The sequence below is a fragment of the Hylobates moloch genome, unplaced genomic scaffold, assembly GCF_009828535.3.
Source record: "Hylobates moloch isolate HMO894 unplaced genomic scaffold, HMol_V3 SCAFFOLD_15, whole genome shotgun sequence".
In the NCBI taxonomy this organism is placed as follows: domain Eukaryota; kingdom Metazoa; phylum Chordata; class Mammalia; order Primates; family Hylobatidae; genus Hylobates; species Hylobates moloch.
In genome coordinates this window covers 40,229,518-40,247,538 of record NW_026652290.1, presented here as the reverse complement: position 1 = coordinate 40,247,538, position 18,021 = coordinate 40,229,518, and the positions used below count along the sequence as shown (strand labels likewise).

General features: G+C 41.6%; 1 protein-coding gene across 1 annotated transcript in view; it reads left to right on the top strand.

The window, feature by feature from the left end:
• Positions 1–18,021, top strand: part of SLC9A2 (solute carrier family 9 member A2) — a 97,543-nt gene that overhangs the window by 20,347 nt on the left and 59,175 nt on the right. Inside the window, exon 2 of the mRNA XM_032177924.2 lies at positions 17,339–17,802. Within this exon, the coding sequence (XP_032033815.1) occupies positions 17,339–17,802 (464 nt within the window). The remainder of the gene's footprint in view (positions 1–17,338; positions 17,803–18,021) is intronic.

Here is an 18,021-nt window from a genome sequence, read left to right as displayed (position 1 = left end):
GCTGCATTTTCACTGCATCTGTCTCCTGAGGCTTGGTGTATAATCCCTAAGGAAACTAACCAGCTCAGAGGACAGGTTAAGAGCCTTTTTCTTTGTTACCATACTAGGAAGAAACTTGTGTTTCTCTGCTGTCTCTCAGCACTTCTCACACCAAATGTGTAGGTTTTTCCCTGACACCAACAACCAATTCTCCAACTCTCCAGATAGCAGCCAGGTATCCTAAAATTCAATTCTATTCTGACCCTAACTACCTGGAGTCAAGACAGAATCCACAGTTAAGGGCTTGGTCCCACAAAACTGCCCATGATTCAGATGACCATCAAAAGTCCTGGGCCCTCCCATACTTTTGACCAGCTAGCTATAAACTGAGGAGTCCCATGACCTGCTCAGGTTCGATCATTTGCTATAATAGCTCACAGAACGGAGGGCAACACTGGTTTGCTGGTTGTTATGAAAGATACAGATAAGCATCCAGGTGAAGAGGTGCACAGGGCAGGCATAGGGAGGGTGCCGAGCTTCTATTTCCTCTCAGCATGCAGCACCCTCCCAGCTCCACCACGTCCCACCAACAAAGAAACTCCCAATCTCATCACTTAGAGTCTTCATGGAGGGTCCATTAGATAGGTGATGGAACTCAACCTCCTGCCCTTCTCTACTCCCCGGAATTTGGGTGGTGGAGTTGGAAGTCCCAAGCCTCTAATCCTGCCTTGGTCTTTCTGGCAACCAGCCCCCATCTTGAAGCTATCTAGGGGACCCCAGCCACCAGTCATCTCATTAGCATACAAAAGACACTTATCACTCCAGGGATTCTGAAGGTCTTGTAAGCTCTTAAGTCTCTAGAACCAGACACTAAGACTGAATATTATAATGGATGCTCCTGTTGCCCTTATTGCTCAGGACATTACAAGGGTTTTAGGAGCTCTGTGCCAGGAACTGGGAGCAGAGACCAAATGTATACTTCTTGCTGACACAACTTACTACATACTGTATGAGACAATAGGAGTGCCACAGTGGATAAAACTTGTGCCAGCCCTGTGACCGTGTGCTCTAGTGGGTACGACAGACTCTCAAATGGATTTGTGAACTCAGGATGGTGGGCACTTTGTCAGGGGCATCAGCAGGGTCACAAAGGAGAGAGAGCTACACAGAGCTCAGGCACAGTCCTGCCCAAACGCTCTGTAAACGTCTCAAATGAAAAGCATAGCTCTTTCCTCACCTGCTCTCCATATTGGGTGTTACTTCCCATGGCCTTATGGGAAATCCAAATTGTGGATTACATGTCCCAGAACACATCACCCTTTCCCTCTTTTTGGATTTCATGCAGTGTCTCTTGTGGGCCACCTTTGTCCCCACTCTAGTGAGTTTTGCATGTGCTGTTCTGCTTGAGAAGACCCTCAGACCCTTCTTGGTTTTGAGAATTCCAACTCCAGTTCACTTCTCAGGTGAAAGATGATTTCCTTAAAAAGCCCCTCCCCCACAGAGAAGACAAGATCAGAGACCCTGCCATGTAATTGTGTTGAAACTTACACTTCCTGCCCCATAACAAGCATGCTGTGTGTAATCGCCTGCTCGAAATCCTTCTTCCCTGTAAACTGTAAACTCCATGAGGACAGAAGTCGTGTCTGTCTGGGATATTGCTGTGTCCTTAGTGCCTGATACATTTCATGATGGTGACTGCTTAGAAATACTTGTAAGTTAGGACAGAAAACCAAACACTGCATGTTCTCACTCATAGGTGGGAATTGAACAATGAGAATACTTGGACACAGGGTGGGGAACATCACACACCAGGGCCTGTCAGGGGGTGGGGGGCTGGGGGAGGGATATCATTAGGAGAAATACCTAATGTAAATGATGAGTTGGTGGGTGCAGTAAACCAACATGGCACATGTATACCTATGTAACAAACCTGCACGTTATGCACATGTACCCTAGAACTTAAAGTATAATAATAATAATAATAAAGAAATACTTGTGAGTTAATGAATGAAAAGATAAGTAGTAACGTAAGTTATTTATCAATTTTCAGGAAGGAAGAATCCTTGTAATGATTTTCCCATGATGTACATGATTTCCACCTAATGATTTACAGGCTGTGCAATCATTTCTTCAACATGCTGTCTCCAGCACCTCCTTGGAGTTTTAAGGATGAGCTGTCTACATTTCTGTGTGGTTAAAATTGGCATTTAGAACCAGTAAGGCTTTTTGAAGATGATCTTTGACAAGCTGAGGAAGTTCATTTCTATTCCTAATTTGCTGAGAATTTTAATCATGATAGATGTTGAACTTTGTCACATACTTTTTCTGTATCAATTGATACAATCACGTGGTTTTTTTTCTTTAGCCTGTTGATATGATGGATTACACTGGTGAATTTTTGAATATTGAACCAGCCTTGCATCCCTGGAATAAACTTCACTTGGTCCTGGTGCACAATTCTTTCTATATATTGCTGAATTATTTGCTGATATTTTTGTGTCAATACTCCTTGCTAAAGGATATTGGTCTTTTGTTTTCTTTTTGGTACTGCCCTTGTCTGGTTTGGTATCTGTCAGGGCAATATTAGCTTCATAAAATGAATTGAGAAGAGTTCCCTCCTCTTCTATTTTTTGGAAGAAGTTGTATAGAATTGCTTTTATTTTGTAGAATTCACTAGAGAAACTATATGGACCTGGAGATTTTTTGGGGGAAGAGTTTTAAAATTACAACTTCAAATTTTAACTGTTTTTGCTAGTAGTAGGGCTATTCAATTATTTCCTTCATATTGGTTGATTTGTTGTGATTGGTGTTTTTTGAGGAATTGGTCCATTTCAGCTAAGATGTCATGTGTGTATATGGTTGTTCAAATGTTCCCTTATGAACTTTTTGATTTCTACAGGGTCTGTAGTGATACAGTTTCATTCTCAAACTGATAATCTGTGGTTTCTGTCTTTTTGTCAGTCAGGGGTCAAAAGTGGGTTGCCTTGTAGCTGGACAATGGTGACATCCATGTTCTCTGTGTTCTTTACGTTGTCTTTGCTGGCTCTATAGGGAGGGGAGTGCTCATTACCACCCAGCAGAGAAGCAAGTCCCTCTTCTGCCCTTTTCCTTCTCTGACACCACCCCAATAGAAAAGCCAGGGTGTTCCTTACACTCTGGTGAGGATGGAATCTAAACAGCCTATTCAGACTTTGTTGCAGTTGGGGCCACCGTTTCTTCTATGGTGTTTGGCTGGAGAAGAGCAGTTATTATGTACAACTTCTGTGCCTTGTGAGGTTGACTCTTCCCTATTTTCTTGTCTAGATAAAGCCGGCTATTGTTGGGGCTTTTGTTGCCTGTGCCCATTGGCGTTTCTGGGCTGCCGGCTTCTTCATCTCCAAGTCTGAGATATGAGAGACAAAAAGAAGACCCAGAGAACTGAATGCCACGGTCTGGGGGTCTCCAGCCAGCATTTCTTCTGCTATCTTTCAGAGTTATATTTGCTTTACATATAATATCCAGGCTCTTTAGGTGTAGAGTGGAATAGAGAAAAATGCATCTACTCCATCTTCCCAAAAACAGCAATCTGTTTTTTTCTGTTTTTTTTCATTTTTCACTTTTGTTTTTGTTAAAGAGATGGAGGTCTTACTATGTTTCCAGGCTGGAGTGCAGTGATTATTCATAGGCGTGATCCCACTAATGATCAGCATGGGAGTTTTGACCCGTTGAATCTTTTTAAACTTTCATTTTCTTACTTTTTTTTTTTTTTTGCACAGACATTTAAAAAGATGAATTCAGGTATACCTGTCTCCTAACTTAATGGCCATTACTTTTGTCACTGATGATATCACTTCTAACTTAGTAAGGGAGATGATTACAGCAAAGAATTACTTTCTGTTGAAGATGGCCGAATAGGAACATCTCCCAGCACGACCAATGCAGAAGGCGGGTGATATCTGCATTTACAACTGAGGTACCTGGGTCATCTCATTGGGACTGGTTAGACAGTAGGTGCAGCCCATGGAAGGCAAACAGAAGCAGGATGGGGTATCACCTCACCCAGGAAGCGCAAGGTGTCAGGGAACTCCCTCCCCTAGCCAAGGGACGCCGTGAGGGACTGTGCGTTCTGGCCCAGATACTACACTTTTCCCTTGGTTTTTGCAACCCACAGACCAGGAGATTCCCTTGGGTGCCTACACCACCAGGGCAATGGGTTTCAAGCACAAAACTAGGTGGCTGTTTGGGCAGACACTGAGCTAGCTGCAGGAGGTTCCCCCCCACCCCAGTGGCACCTGGAATGCCAGCAAGAGAGAACTGTTCATTCCCCTGGAAAGGGGGCTGAAGCTAGGAAGCCAAGTGGTCTAGCTCAGCAGATCCCACTCCTACAGAGACCAGCAAGCTAAGATCCACTGGCCTGAAATTCTTGCTGCAAGCACAGGAGTCTGAAGTTGACCTGGGATACTCGAGCTTGGTGCAGGGAGGGGTGCCTGCCATTACTGAGGATTGAGTAGGTAGTTTTCCTCTTACAGTGTTAAACTCTGACTGCAGAACTCGTGGCAGTGTGGCAAAGTGCCTGAGGCCAGGCTGCCTTCCTGGATTCCTCCTCACTGGGCAGGGCATCTCTGAAAGAAAGGCAGCAGCCCCCATCAAGGGCTTATAGATAAAACTCCCAACTCCCTGGGACAGAGCACCCGGGTGAAGGGGTAGCTGTGGGCACAGCTTCAGCAGACTTAAACCTTCCTGCCTGCCAGCACTGAAGAGAGCAGTAGATCTCCCAGCACAGTGCTCAAGCTCTGCGAAGGGACAGACTGCCTCCTCAAGTGAGTCCCTGACCCCCATGGCTCCTGACTGGGAGACATCTCTCAGCAGGGGTAAACAGACACCTCATACAGGGGAGCTCTGGCTGACATTGGGTGGATGCCTTTCTGGGGCAAAGCTTCCAGAGGAAGGAGCAGGCACCAATCTTTGCTGTTCTGCAGCCTCTGCTGGTAATGCCCAGGCAAACAGGGTCTGGAGTGGACCTCCAGCAAACTCCAGCAGACCTGCAGCAGAGGGACCTGACTGTTAGAAGGAAAACTAACAAACAGAAAACAATAACGTCAACATCAACAAAAAGGATGCCCACAGAAAAACCCCATCCAAAGGCTATTGGCATCAAAGATCAAAGGTAGATAAATCCACGAAGGTGACAAAAAAACAGTGCAAAAGTGCTGAAAATTCCAAAAACCAGAATGTCTCTTCTCCTTCAAATGATAACAACTCCTCTCCAGCAAGGGCACAAAACTGGATGGAGGATGAGTTTGACAAACTGACAGAAGTAGGCTTCAGAAGGTGAGTAGTAACAAACTCCTCTGAGCTAAAGGAGCATGTTCTAACCCAATGCAAGGAAGCTAAGAACCTTGATAAAAGGTTATAGGAACTGCTAACTAGAATAACTAGTTTAGAGAAGAACATAAATGACCTGATGGAGCTGAAAATCACAGCATGAGAACTTCATGAAGTATACACAAGTATCAATAGCTGAATCAATCAAGCAGAAGAAAGGATATCAGAGATTGAAGATCAACTTAATAAAATAAAGCCTAAAGACAAGATTAGAGAAAAAGGAATGAAAAGGAGTGAACAAAGCCTCCAAGAAATATGGGACTATGTGAAAAGACCAAACCTATGATTGATTGGTGTGCCTGAAAGTGACAGGGAGAATGGAACCAAGATGGAAAACACCGTTCAGGATATTATTCAGGAGAACTTCCCCAACCTAGCAAGACAGGCCAGCATTCAAATTCAGGAAATACAGAGAACACCACAAAGATACTCCTCAAGAAGAGCAACCACAGGACACATAATCATCAGATTCACCAAGGTTGAAATGAAAGAAAAAATGTTAAGAGCAGCCAGAGAGAAAGGTCAGGTTACCATCAAACTAACAGCAGATCTCCCTGCAAAAACTCTACAAGCCAGAAGAGAGTGGGGACCAATATTTAACATTCTTAAAGAAAAGAATTTTCCAACTCAGAATTTCATATCCAGCCAAACTAAGCTTCATAAGTGAAGGAGAAATAAAATCCTTTATAGAGAAGCAAATGCTGAGAGATTTTGTCACCACCAGGCCTGCCTTACAAGAGCTCCTGAAGGAAGCACTAAATATAGAAAGGGAAAACCAGTACCAGCCACTGCAAAAACATACCAAAATAAAAACATCAATGATGCTGTAAAAAAACTGCATCAACTAATGTGCAAAATAAACAACTAGCATCATGATGATAGGATCAAATTCACACATAACAACTGTAAACTTAAATGTAAATGGGCTAAATGCCCCAATTAAAAGACACAGACTGGAAAACTGGATAAAGAGCCAAGACCCATCAGTGTGCTGTATTCAGGAGACCCATCTCATGTGCAAAGACACACATAGGCTCAAAATAAAGGGATGGAGGAATATTTACAAAGCAAATGGAAAGCAAAAAAAGAAGCAGGGGTTGCAATCCTAGTCTCTGGTAAAACAGACTTTAAACCAACAAAGATCAAAAAAGACAAAGAAGAGCATTACATAATGGTATAATGGTAAAGGGATCAATGCAACAAGAAGAGCTAATTATTTTATATATATATATATATACATACACACACATCCAATACAGGAGTACCCAGTCTCATAAAGCAAGTTCTTAGAGACCTACAAAGAGACTTAGACTCCCATACAATAATAGTAGAAAACTTTAATACTCTATTGTCAATATTAGACAGATCAACAAGACAGAAAATTAACAAGGATAGTCAGGACTTGAACTCAGCTCTGGACCAAGCAGACCTAATAGATATTTATAGAACTCTCCACCCCAAATCAATAGAATGCACATTCTTCTCAGCACCACATGGCACTTATTCTAAAATTGACCACATAATTGGAAGTAGAACACTCCTCAGCAAATGCAAAAGAATGGAAATCATAACAATCCATCTCTCAGACCACACTGCAATCAAATTATAACACAAGATTAAGAAACTCACTCAAAACCACAGAACTACATGGAAACTGAACAACTTGCTCCCAAATGACTACTGGGTAAAAAACTGAACAACTTGCTCCTGAATGACTACTGGGTAAATAAACTAAGGCAGAAATAAATAAGTTCTTTGAAACCAATGAGAATAAAGACACAAGATACCAGAATCTCTGGGACACAGCTAAAGCAGTGTTAAGAGGGAAATTTATAGCACTAAATGCCCACATCAGAAAGTGATAAATATCTAAAATCGGCATGTAACATCACAATTAAAATAACTAGAGAAGCAAGAGCAAATAAATTCAAAAGCCAGCAGAAGACAAGAAATAACTAATATCAGAGCAGAACTGAAGGAGATAGGGACACCAAACACCCTTCAAAAAAAATCAGTGAATCCAGGAACAGGTTTTTTGAAAAGATTAACAAAATAGATAGGCTGCTAGCCAGACTAATAAAAAAGAAAAGAGAAGAATCAAATAGACACAATAAAAAATAATAAAGGGAATATCACCACTGATCCCACAGAAATACAAAATACCATCAGAGAATACTATAAACACCTCTATGCAAATAAACTAGAAAAACTAGAAGAAATGGATAAATTCCTGTTCACATACACTCTCCCAAGACTAAACCAGGAAGAAGTCAAACCCCTAAGCAGACCAAAAACAAGTTCTGAAACTGAGGCAGTAATTAATAGCCTACCAACAAAAAAAGCCCAGGACCAGTTGGATTCACAGCCGAACTCTATCAGAGGTACAAAGAGGAGGTGGTACCATTCCTTCTGAAACTATTCCAAACAATAGAAAAAGAGGGACTCCTCCGTAACTCATTTTATGAGGCCAGCATCACTCTGATACCAAAACCTGGCAGAGACACAACAAAAAAAGAAATTTTCAGGTCAATATCCCTGATGAACATGGATGCAGAAATCCTCAATAAAATACTTGTAAACCAAATCCAGCAGCACATCAAAAAGCTTATCCACCACAGTCAAGTTGGCTGCATCCCTGGGATGCAAGGCTGGTTCAACATATGCAAATCAATAAACATAATCCATCATATAAACAGAACCAATGACAAAAACCACATGATTATCTAACTAGATGCAGAAAAGGCCTTCAATAAAATTCAACATGCCTTCACACTAAAAACACTCAATATACTAGTTATTGATGGAACATATTTCAAAATAATAAGAGCTATTTATGACAAACCCATAGCCAATATCATACTGAATGGTCAAAAGCTAGAAGCATTCCCTTTGAAAACTGGCACAAGACAAGGATGCCCTCTCTCACCACTCCCATTCAACATAGAATTGGAAGTTCTCGCCAGGGCAATCAGGCAAGAGAAAGAAATAAAGGGTATTCAAGTAGGAAAAGAGGAACTCAAATTGTCTCTGTTTGCAGCTGACATGATTGTATATTTTGAAAATCCCATCCTCTCAGCCCAAAAACTCCTAATAAGCAACTTCAGCCAAGTCTCAGGATACAAAATTAATGTCCAAAAATCACAAGCATTCCTATACACCAATAATAGGCAGAGAGCCAAATCATGAGTGAACTCCCATTCACAATTGCTACAAAGAAAATAAAATAGGAGTACAACTTACAAAGGACATGAAGGACCTCTTCAAGAGAACTACAAACCACTGCTCAAGGAAATAAGAGAAGACACAAATAAATGGAAAAACATTCCATGCTCATGTATAGGAAGAATCAATATCATGAAAATGTCTATACTGCCCAAAGTAATTTATAGATTCAATGCTCTCCCCATCAAGCTACCATTGACTTTCTTCAGAGAACTGGAAAAAACTACTTTAAATTTCATATGGAAACAAAAAAAGAGCTGTATAGCCAAGACAATCCTAAGCAAAAAGAACAAAGCCAGAGGCATTACACTACCTGACTTCAAACTATACTACAAGGCTACAGTAACCAAAACAGCATGGTACTGATACCAAAACAGGTATATAAACCAATGGAACAGAACAGAGGCCTCCAAAATAACACTACACATCCACAACCATCTGATCTTCAACAACCCTGGCAAAAACAAGTAATGGGGAAAGGATTCCCCATTTAATAAATGGTGCTGGGAAAACTGGCTAGCCATATGCAGAAAACTGAAACTGGACCCCTTTCTTACCCCTTATACAAAAATGAACTCAAGATGGATTGAAGGCTTAAGTGTAAAACCTAAAACCATAAAAACTCTAGAAGAAAACCTGGGCAATGCCATTCAGGACACAGGCATGGGCAAAAACTTCATGACTAAAACACCAAAAGCAATTGCAACAAAAGTCAAAATTGACAAATGGAATCTAATTAAACTAAAGAGCTTCCACACAGCAAAAGAAACTATCATCAGAGTGAACAAGCAACCTACAGAATGGGAGAAAATTTTTGCAATCTATCTGATAAAGGTCTATTATCCAGAATCTATAAGGAACTTAAACAAATTTACAAGAAAAAACAAACAACCCCATCAAAAAGTGGGCAAAGAATAAGAACAGATGCTTCTCAAAAGAAGACATTTATGCGGCCAACAAACATGAAAAAAAGCTCATCATCACTGGTCATTAGAGAAATGCAAATCAAAACCACGAGATACCATCTCACACCAGTTAGAATGGTGATCATTAAAAAGTTAGGAAACAAAAGATGCTGGAGAGGATGTGGAGAAATAGGAAAGCTTTTACACTGTCAGTGGGAGTATAAATTAGTTCAACCATTGTGGAAGACAGTGTGGTGATTCCTCAAGGATCTAGAACCAGAATTACTGTTTGACTCAGCAATCCCATTACTGGGTATATACCCAAAGGATTATAAATCATTGTACTATAAAGACACATGCACACGTGTGTTTCTTGCATGCAGCTCTATTCACCTATTCACAATAGCAAAGACTCCTAACCAACCTAAATGTCCATCAATGATAGATTGGATAAAGAAAATGTGGCACATATACACCATGGAATACTATGCAGCCATAAAAAAGAATGAGTTCATGTCCTTTGCAGGGACGTGGATGAAGCTGGAAACCATCATTCTCAGCAAACTAACATAGGAACAGAAAACCAAACACTGCATGTTATTGTTCATAAGTGGGTGTTGAACAGTGAGAACACATGGACACAAGGAGGGGAACATTACACACTGGGGCCTGTTAGGGGGGTGGGGGTCAAGAGGAAGGAGAGCATTAAGACAAATACCTAAGTAGGGCTTAAATCCTAGATGATGGGTTGATGGGTGCAGCAAACCATCATGACGCATATATACCTATGTAACAAACCTGCACCTTCTGCACATGTATCTCGGAAATTAAAGTAAAATAAAAAATAATACAAAAGAATTATTTGCTGTTTTTGTAGATTATTTTTGTTTAATGTTAAACTCTTTGACCTTCATGGAATTTTCCGCAGTTGTGGAAGTAAAAAGAAACCTGTAGGTATGTGTTTGCTATTTATATCTGCCTGTTCCTATAACACTGGTTAAATTATGCTTTCCTTCCTTATTGTTGTACAACTCCTTACTTTATACGACATTCATGTACCTCTGTACATCATTGTGTGGATTTACTGTTTCATCCCTGACATCCATTATGGGGTTAATAAGAACATATGGTGGTGTGTTTAGCAGTGGTGTGGGGGAGTGTGGCATCATACTCTGAGAAGTGATGGCTCTTCTCTAGTGCTCCCTAGAAATTGTCTGCCATTTCTTCTAGCTAAATCATGCTATCAATTTGTTAAGCTCTGTGGTATTTTTAAAGGATTTCTGATTGGCGTTTACCATCTTGAGGTTCTCTTCTAAAATTTTCTGCCTTCCTATTGCTTTCCATCTCAGTAAATAACCCCATTCTACCCATTTGTTTGAACCCCAAACTCTGGATTCATCCCTGATCGTCTGTCTCACATCCTTCAACCAGGCCAGCAGAACACTCTGTTGGAGCACCTGTTACAATACACCCCCCATCCCCCTCCTGTCATACTCACCACCACTTTAATGGTTGGAAGCCACTCTCAGCCCTCTCCTGGATTGCTGAAAAAGACTCCTCACTGGCCTGCCTGCTTCTGGTTTTCAAAGGCAGCAGTGTTTTTCAACAGTGGGGACCTGGTCGTGACATTCCTTTGCTCAAAAGCCTCTCAGGAAATAACCAACGTCTGTCCCAGGGCCACAGGCTCTGCAGGCTCTAGCATTTTTCTGTCCCTCTGTCCTCATTTCTTACCTTGTTCTGCTTCATTCTCCGAGCTCCAGCCAGAGTAGCCTCTTTGCTCAAGGTGCTCCCAACTCAGGACTTGTCCCCTTATTCTTTTCTTCCCTGCTCTGGAAAGTTCTTTCACTATTCAGGGCTTCACTTCATTCAGGGCTTTGTTCAGGTGTCACTTACCAATGAGGCTTCCCTAAGCACATTGATACAAAATATCCATCAAGAGGATTCTCTCATCAGTCAAAAGGATTCTCTCACTGCTCTCTGCTTTTGTCTGCAGTGCTCATCACTGCGTGCTGCTGTGTCTTTATTGGCTGACTGACTTATTTGCTGTTTCCCAGACTAGCCTGCAGCTATCCAGTGCAGAAGTTTTGCAGTGCAGACCTCCAGTGCAGAGGTGTAGCAGAGGTTAACACATTGCTACACCCCAGCACCTGAGGTCTCAATAAATGCATAACGAATGACAAAAATGATTGAATGAGGTTGATAATTTTTATGGCTTCCTCTTTTTCTCAATCATATATAATGCCTCAGTGTTCTTGATGTATAAAGCTTTGCTTGAATTTTCTAATAATATTATGTGCTATCTGCAAAAGATATGGGTTTTTGTGGTTGTTGTTATATGTAGGAGTTCTTTTTTATTGCTAAATAGTCACATTCTGTCATTCGCCTCTCCTTGTTCTGGCTGGCTTCTTCCAGACTCTAAGGGATCAAGCATGGGCCCATTTGAAAGTTGGGCTGTTCCTAAATGTTTTAGTCAACATTTTAAAAGAAAATGTTGACTAAAGAAAACATACTTATTTTCAGTAGTGGTTAATCACATCTGTTTGGTTTAACTTATTGGGCAGCCTTGATCTGCTTTTTTCCAAATCCAATCTCTGGTTCTTTTGTTTCTTGGGCGGGACTTCTCCCTGTCACTCCATGGGCAGAAGACAGGGCGGTTCTGAGGTTTCTTCACTAACTCCCACATGCTCAGAGAACACAGGCAGCTCTTCAGAGATATGGCTTTTTTCTGTTGGCTCAGCCCTCCCCTCTGCTCCCGTGCAGCCCAAGCACCTCGTAACCAGGCCAGTCATGCACCTCTTTCCCATGGCGCCCAGCCTTTCCTCAAACCTGTGCTTGGCTTCCTTCTCCTTGGAATAGGAAAATCCACATCCACCAATCTTAATGCCACCTCCTCCGTGAAGTCTTATGGAGTCTCTCCTTCTGAATGAGCCCGCACATCCCCACTTCTCATCTCCTTTTTAATAGCATTTATCACTTTCCATCTTGTGTTATAATGATTTGTGAAGTTGTCTTATCTTCTGTGCCAACAAGCTGAAAATATTACTACCTGGTCCTTTACAGAAAAGTCTTGGCCAACCATTGGACTACACAGTAGGTTGTACTTGCACTAGCTTGTGGACAGCCTTGTAAAAGTTATCCAAAAATTCCTTTGCTTTTTTTTTTCCCAATAACTGATACATTTGTCAATGACTGATACATTTTTTCCCAATAACTGATATATTTCTTGATAATACCAGGTATTCTTGATAATATCAGATAATGATTCGAAGAAAGCAAATTTTCTCTATTCGAGTTCAGTTCTTCTTTAAGGAATACTTGGGGCACGAAAAGCCATAAATGCATGTACATTTGTAATTTTTGATTTATTTTATTCTGCAAACAATGAAATTTAAGAAGCCTTCTTTTGTTTGTTGTCACTAATTACTCAGCTGATGAGTTTTACTTCGGTAGTTCATAAAAGCACAGACACCTGCCCAGAAAATCTTTTATGCCATCAGAGAGCATGCTACACAACACAGTTTCTCTGCTTATGTTCACCAAAAAGCACTGAACTAAGATCTTGTGTGACCGCCCTTCATTTAATCTCTTCTTGCCAGTGAAACAATTTGGCAGACTCAGTAACTGCTGTCCTACTTTAAGAAAGGGTCATTCAGGTCAATTCTGAATGACCCGAGTACTTGTAAAAGAAAGGAGTGCAGATTTGAAAACATGAAACTGTCTTATTTTTTTCAACAAGTGTCCCCGGGTTTGTTGCTGTTTCTTTCTGATTTTGTTACCCCTGGATTTTCCTCTGCCTCGCTTCCTTCATGCCTCCTTTGGCCGGCTGTTCTGGTCAGTCTTCATTCTAACTGCATCCTGCATTTATTTTGCCATGTTTTATTTGCTGCTTCTTGGTTGTTTCTGCTTGCCCGAGTTTCTGGTCAGGATCAGTCTCATTGCCTGAGCATGGCAGGCGCGTTGGCCTCTGTGATGCTTTTCAGCAGTTTCTGTTCCTTCCTTTCTCTCTTTTCCCCGGCATTCCATTCTCCAACCTTAGGAATGAGAACATCCTTTTGATACAGCAAGAAGAGCAGCACCCCATGTGAAAGCATGGGTCTCTGAGGCTGCTGGGTCAGTGAAAGAGGAAATAGGAGCCTCCAAAACTAGTCCTCATCCATTTTCCTGTTTGTCTCCATGGATCCTGTGGCTTCTGTGCATTTCTTTAAAACTGTTTTCTCTTGCCTTCTTAAATATAGGAGGGGAAGGCAACTAAAATTTGGAGGCATCTGTGATGTTAGAGGCACAGTGGTAAGTACCGTGCAGTTGACTGCCTGGTTATAGGTACAGTTCTTTACCCAGCAGGTGCATTTGTGTCTGTTTCACAGATGAGTAGGTGGGGCCTGGGCCTGTTAGGAACCTTTCCACAATCATAGGCAGAGAGCGGGAGGGCTGGGTTTCAAGTAAGGGGGCAGTCCTCTGATGGCACGCTGCAGGCCCATGGCAGAAACCTCCAGATTGCTACCGCGTTAAGGAAAGGAAGTGATTGCATTTGGATATTAGGGGACTGGAGATGCTGCTATTGGCTGACTCTTATCACACAGTAGCAGGTGCACATAGAAGCAGGAGTCAGCTTGGGGGAACAGAGGCATGGTTTTCAGGGAACTTTTTTATTTCCTCATTTATCAGTGAGGTCAGCGGGCTTGCCAGAAGTCATAGGCAAAGAGCAGCTGCACCCATTGAGTGCATTTAGTCTCCACAAATTATTGGAGCCTTCTGTAGTATAAATATTAAAATAAAGCTAGATTTGAATGTTCAACATACAGAAGATCACTTTATTACTTAACAGTTCTTTAAACCTTTTCAAATTTTTACAGTTATATTGCTTTGACTCACAAAATGTTTAGTGCTATGGTTTTAGTCCTGTTTGTAAGCTCTTAAGGATTTACTTACTAAAACTTCTGTGACTGTAAGTATCTAAGGACTTATTCTATCACTTTAATGGTCACTTATCACTTAGCCAAGGGGATACATTCTGCGAAATGCATCTTTAGGCGATTTTGTCATTGTGTGAACATCATAGGGTGTGCTTACACAAACCTAGGTGGTACAGCTTACCACACGCCTAGGCTATATGATGTTGTCTACCAGCCTATTGCTCCTAGTCTACAAACCTGTGCAGCATGTTACTGTACTGAATACTGTAGGTATTTATAACACAACAATTATTTATGTATTTAAACATATCTAGACATAGAAAAGGCATCATAAAAATGTAGTATAAAGGATTAAAAGTGGTACACCTGTATAAGGCACTTACCATAAATGGAGTTTGCAGGACTGGAGATTGCTCTGGGTGAGTCAGGGAGTGAGTGGTGAGTGAATGTGAAGGCCTAGACATTACTGTACACTACTGTAGACTTCATAAACACTGTACATTAGTCTATGCTAAATTTATTTAAAAATGGCTTTTTTTGTAATAACACTTAGCTTGAAACACAAACACATTGTACAGTACAGCAACACAAAAATGTTTTCTTTCTTTATACCCTTATTCTATTTTTTTTTTTTTTTGAGTTCGACTTCCGTCTCCTGGATTCAATCGATTCTCCTGCCTCAGCCTCCCAAGTAGGTGGGATTACAGGCACCTGCCACCACACCTGGCTAATTTTTGTATTTTTACTAGAGATGGGGTTTCACCATGTTAGCCAAGCTGGTCTCAAACTCCTGACCTCAGATGATCCACCTGCCTCGGCCTCCCAAAATGCTGGGATTACAGGTGTGAGTCACCATGCCTGGCCTATACCCTTATTCTATAAGCTTTGTAAATTAAAAAATAGTTTGTTGATATTTAAACTTTTTTGTTAAAAACAAGACATAAACATACACATCAGCCTAAGTCTACACAGGGTCAGGGTCATAAAGGTGTCACTAGGCAACAGGAATTTTTCAGCTCCATGATAATTTTATGGAACCACCATCACATATGTGGTCAATTGTTCACTGAAACATTGAATGTGGTGCATGACTGTATTATCTTTCTATAATTCAGACAAATTTCTGTCCTACTCTGTTCCTGTTGCTTTGTAACAGAAGATCACAATTGGGTAATTTATAAAGAACATTTATGTTTTCACAGTTCCAGAGGCTGGGTAGTCTAAGCTCAGGGCACTGGCATTTGGTGTCTGGTGAGTGCCTTCTTGTTTCAGCCTCACATGGCAGAAGGCAGAGGGCATGTGAGAGCAGAAGAGCAAACCAACCAGCAATGCTGTGAGAAGCCTCTGTTGTAAGCGCCTTCATCCCACCAGTGAGGAAGGACCCCTCATGGCCTAATCACCCCTTAAAGGCTCCATCCACCTCTTAAGGCTATCACGTTGGCAACACCTGAGTTTTAGAGGGGGGACTGCCAAAGTGTAGCATTCTCATATTCTGCTTTAGTTCTAAAATGTATTGAATGCCTGAAGGATGACTGCTGTTGTCTTGCAAATAAGTGCTCTCCAAACTTAAGCTCTGTCCAGTGACCTTCATGTGTTAAGTCACTTTCCACGTTGCCTCCATGTGCTGGCCCAACCCACATCTCTCTCCTCTTTCCCTGCAGGCCTCCTCCTAACATGTTCTCTGTTTTAAAGCCACAATGGGCTCTACCATGAATTAAGAGGTGGATATTTCCCACCATTTTTCAATTTACTAGAGAAGCCCCTTTATGGCTCTGTTTAATGCCTGTCTTTTAAGCCCTGCCTGGATATTGCCCTACTCTGGGTCTTCCTAAGCAGACTTCCTCTTCCTCTGTTTCCATAGCACTTGGCTGGGGCTTGACCACACTTTGCCTTGTATTAGAGTAAGTCATAAATACATTTTGGGAGCTTGATTGGGAACTATTTGAGATTAGAGATCATGGCACGTTTATATCTCTCACTTGAGGCATCCTGACGAATTGATTGGGTTGTCTCTGAAGGAGCAAATGTCTCAAATATTAAAACTATTCAGTGTTCCAAATGCAAGAATCAGATATTAAAAATAAATAAATTGCCAAGGTTTCTGAATGCCACAGATGAGAGTAGTAATCTAAAAATGGGCTGTGACCCAACCACCTTGGTAATAAGACCCTGGATCTCTTTCAGCTTCAATTCCTGCTTAAATTTTTACAAAGCATGAAAATAACTGCCTTGCCTACACATTAGGGTTTTTATGAGGATGAAATGAGATGTTACATCTGAAAATGTTTTAGAAATCACTGAATTGTTTCAAATATAAAATTGCACCGGGCGCAGTTACTCATGCCTGTAATCCCAGAACTTTGAGATCCCGAGGTGGGCAGATCACCTGAGGTCAGAAGTTCCAGACCAGCCTGGCCAACATGGCAAAACCCCATCTCTATTAAAAATACAAAAATTAGCGAGGCATGGTGGTGCGTGCCTATAATCCCAGCTACTCAGGAGGCTGAGGCAAGGATAATTGCTTGAACCCGGGAGGCAGAGGTTGCAGTGAGCCGAGATTGCACCACTGCACTCCAGCCCGGGTGACAGAGCAAGACTCCATCTCAAAAAAAAAATAAAGTAATAAAATTGCGTTATTCCATTTCCACAGTTCCAGTATTGAAGAAAATCTCAATGGGGGTTTAGAAAAAATAAAATCTGTACAATGTAGATAATGTGTACCTATAGCACTCCAATTTTAATGTAACATTAATTTTTTGTCTACATGTGCTTCATGAATAGTTTTAAGGGAAACCTCTGGTTTGCATTGTAATCTGGGAAGCCATTGTAAAGACAGTGATACTGACTTGGGAGATGGTGAAATAGGACCCACTGGTTCTATCAAAGGGAACCAATTTCCTGTCTCCAAAATTCCTCCATAACCCAAGTTTTGTGTTTTTATTTTTTCCTTACCAGGCTTCCATCTGTATCACAAGTTGCCCACAATAGTGCCTGAGAGCTGCCTTCTTATAATGGTTGGACTTCTACTAGGCGGGATTATTTTTGGTGTTGATGAGAAGTCTCCCCCAGCAATGAGGACTGATGTGTTTTTCTTGTACCTCCTCCCACCCATCGTGCTGGATGCCGGCTATTTCATGCCCACTCGCCCATTCTTTGAGAACATTGGCACCATTTTCTGGTATGCTGTGGTGGGGACACTTTGGAATTCCATTGGCATTGGTGTGTCTTTGTTTGGTATCTGCCAGATAGAAGCATTCGGCCTCAGTGACATCACTTTGCTCCAGAACCTGCTCTTTGGTAGTTTAATCTCAGCTGTGGATCCTGTGGCTGTGCTTGCTGTCTTTGAGAACATTCACGTCAATGAGCAGCTCTACATCCTGGTCTTTGGAGAGTCCCTGCTGAATGATGCAGTAACAGTGGTGAGTCACATTCATGCTGCATGACTCCAACAGGTGGGGGCTGCCCAGTCACCTGCAGTGGCTCTCTGCACCTCAACTGGCAGGGGCGAGACACTGCACACAGGGTGGTTTCATGAGCAGTTGCCCTGGGCCCTTCACTTGGTTTAATGCTCTGACGTCACTGTCTTATAATTCTTAATACTTTTAAATTCATTATTTATAATTTATTTATTATCATAA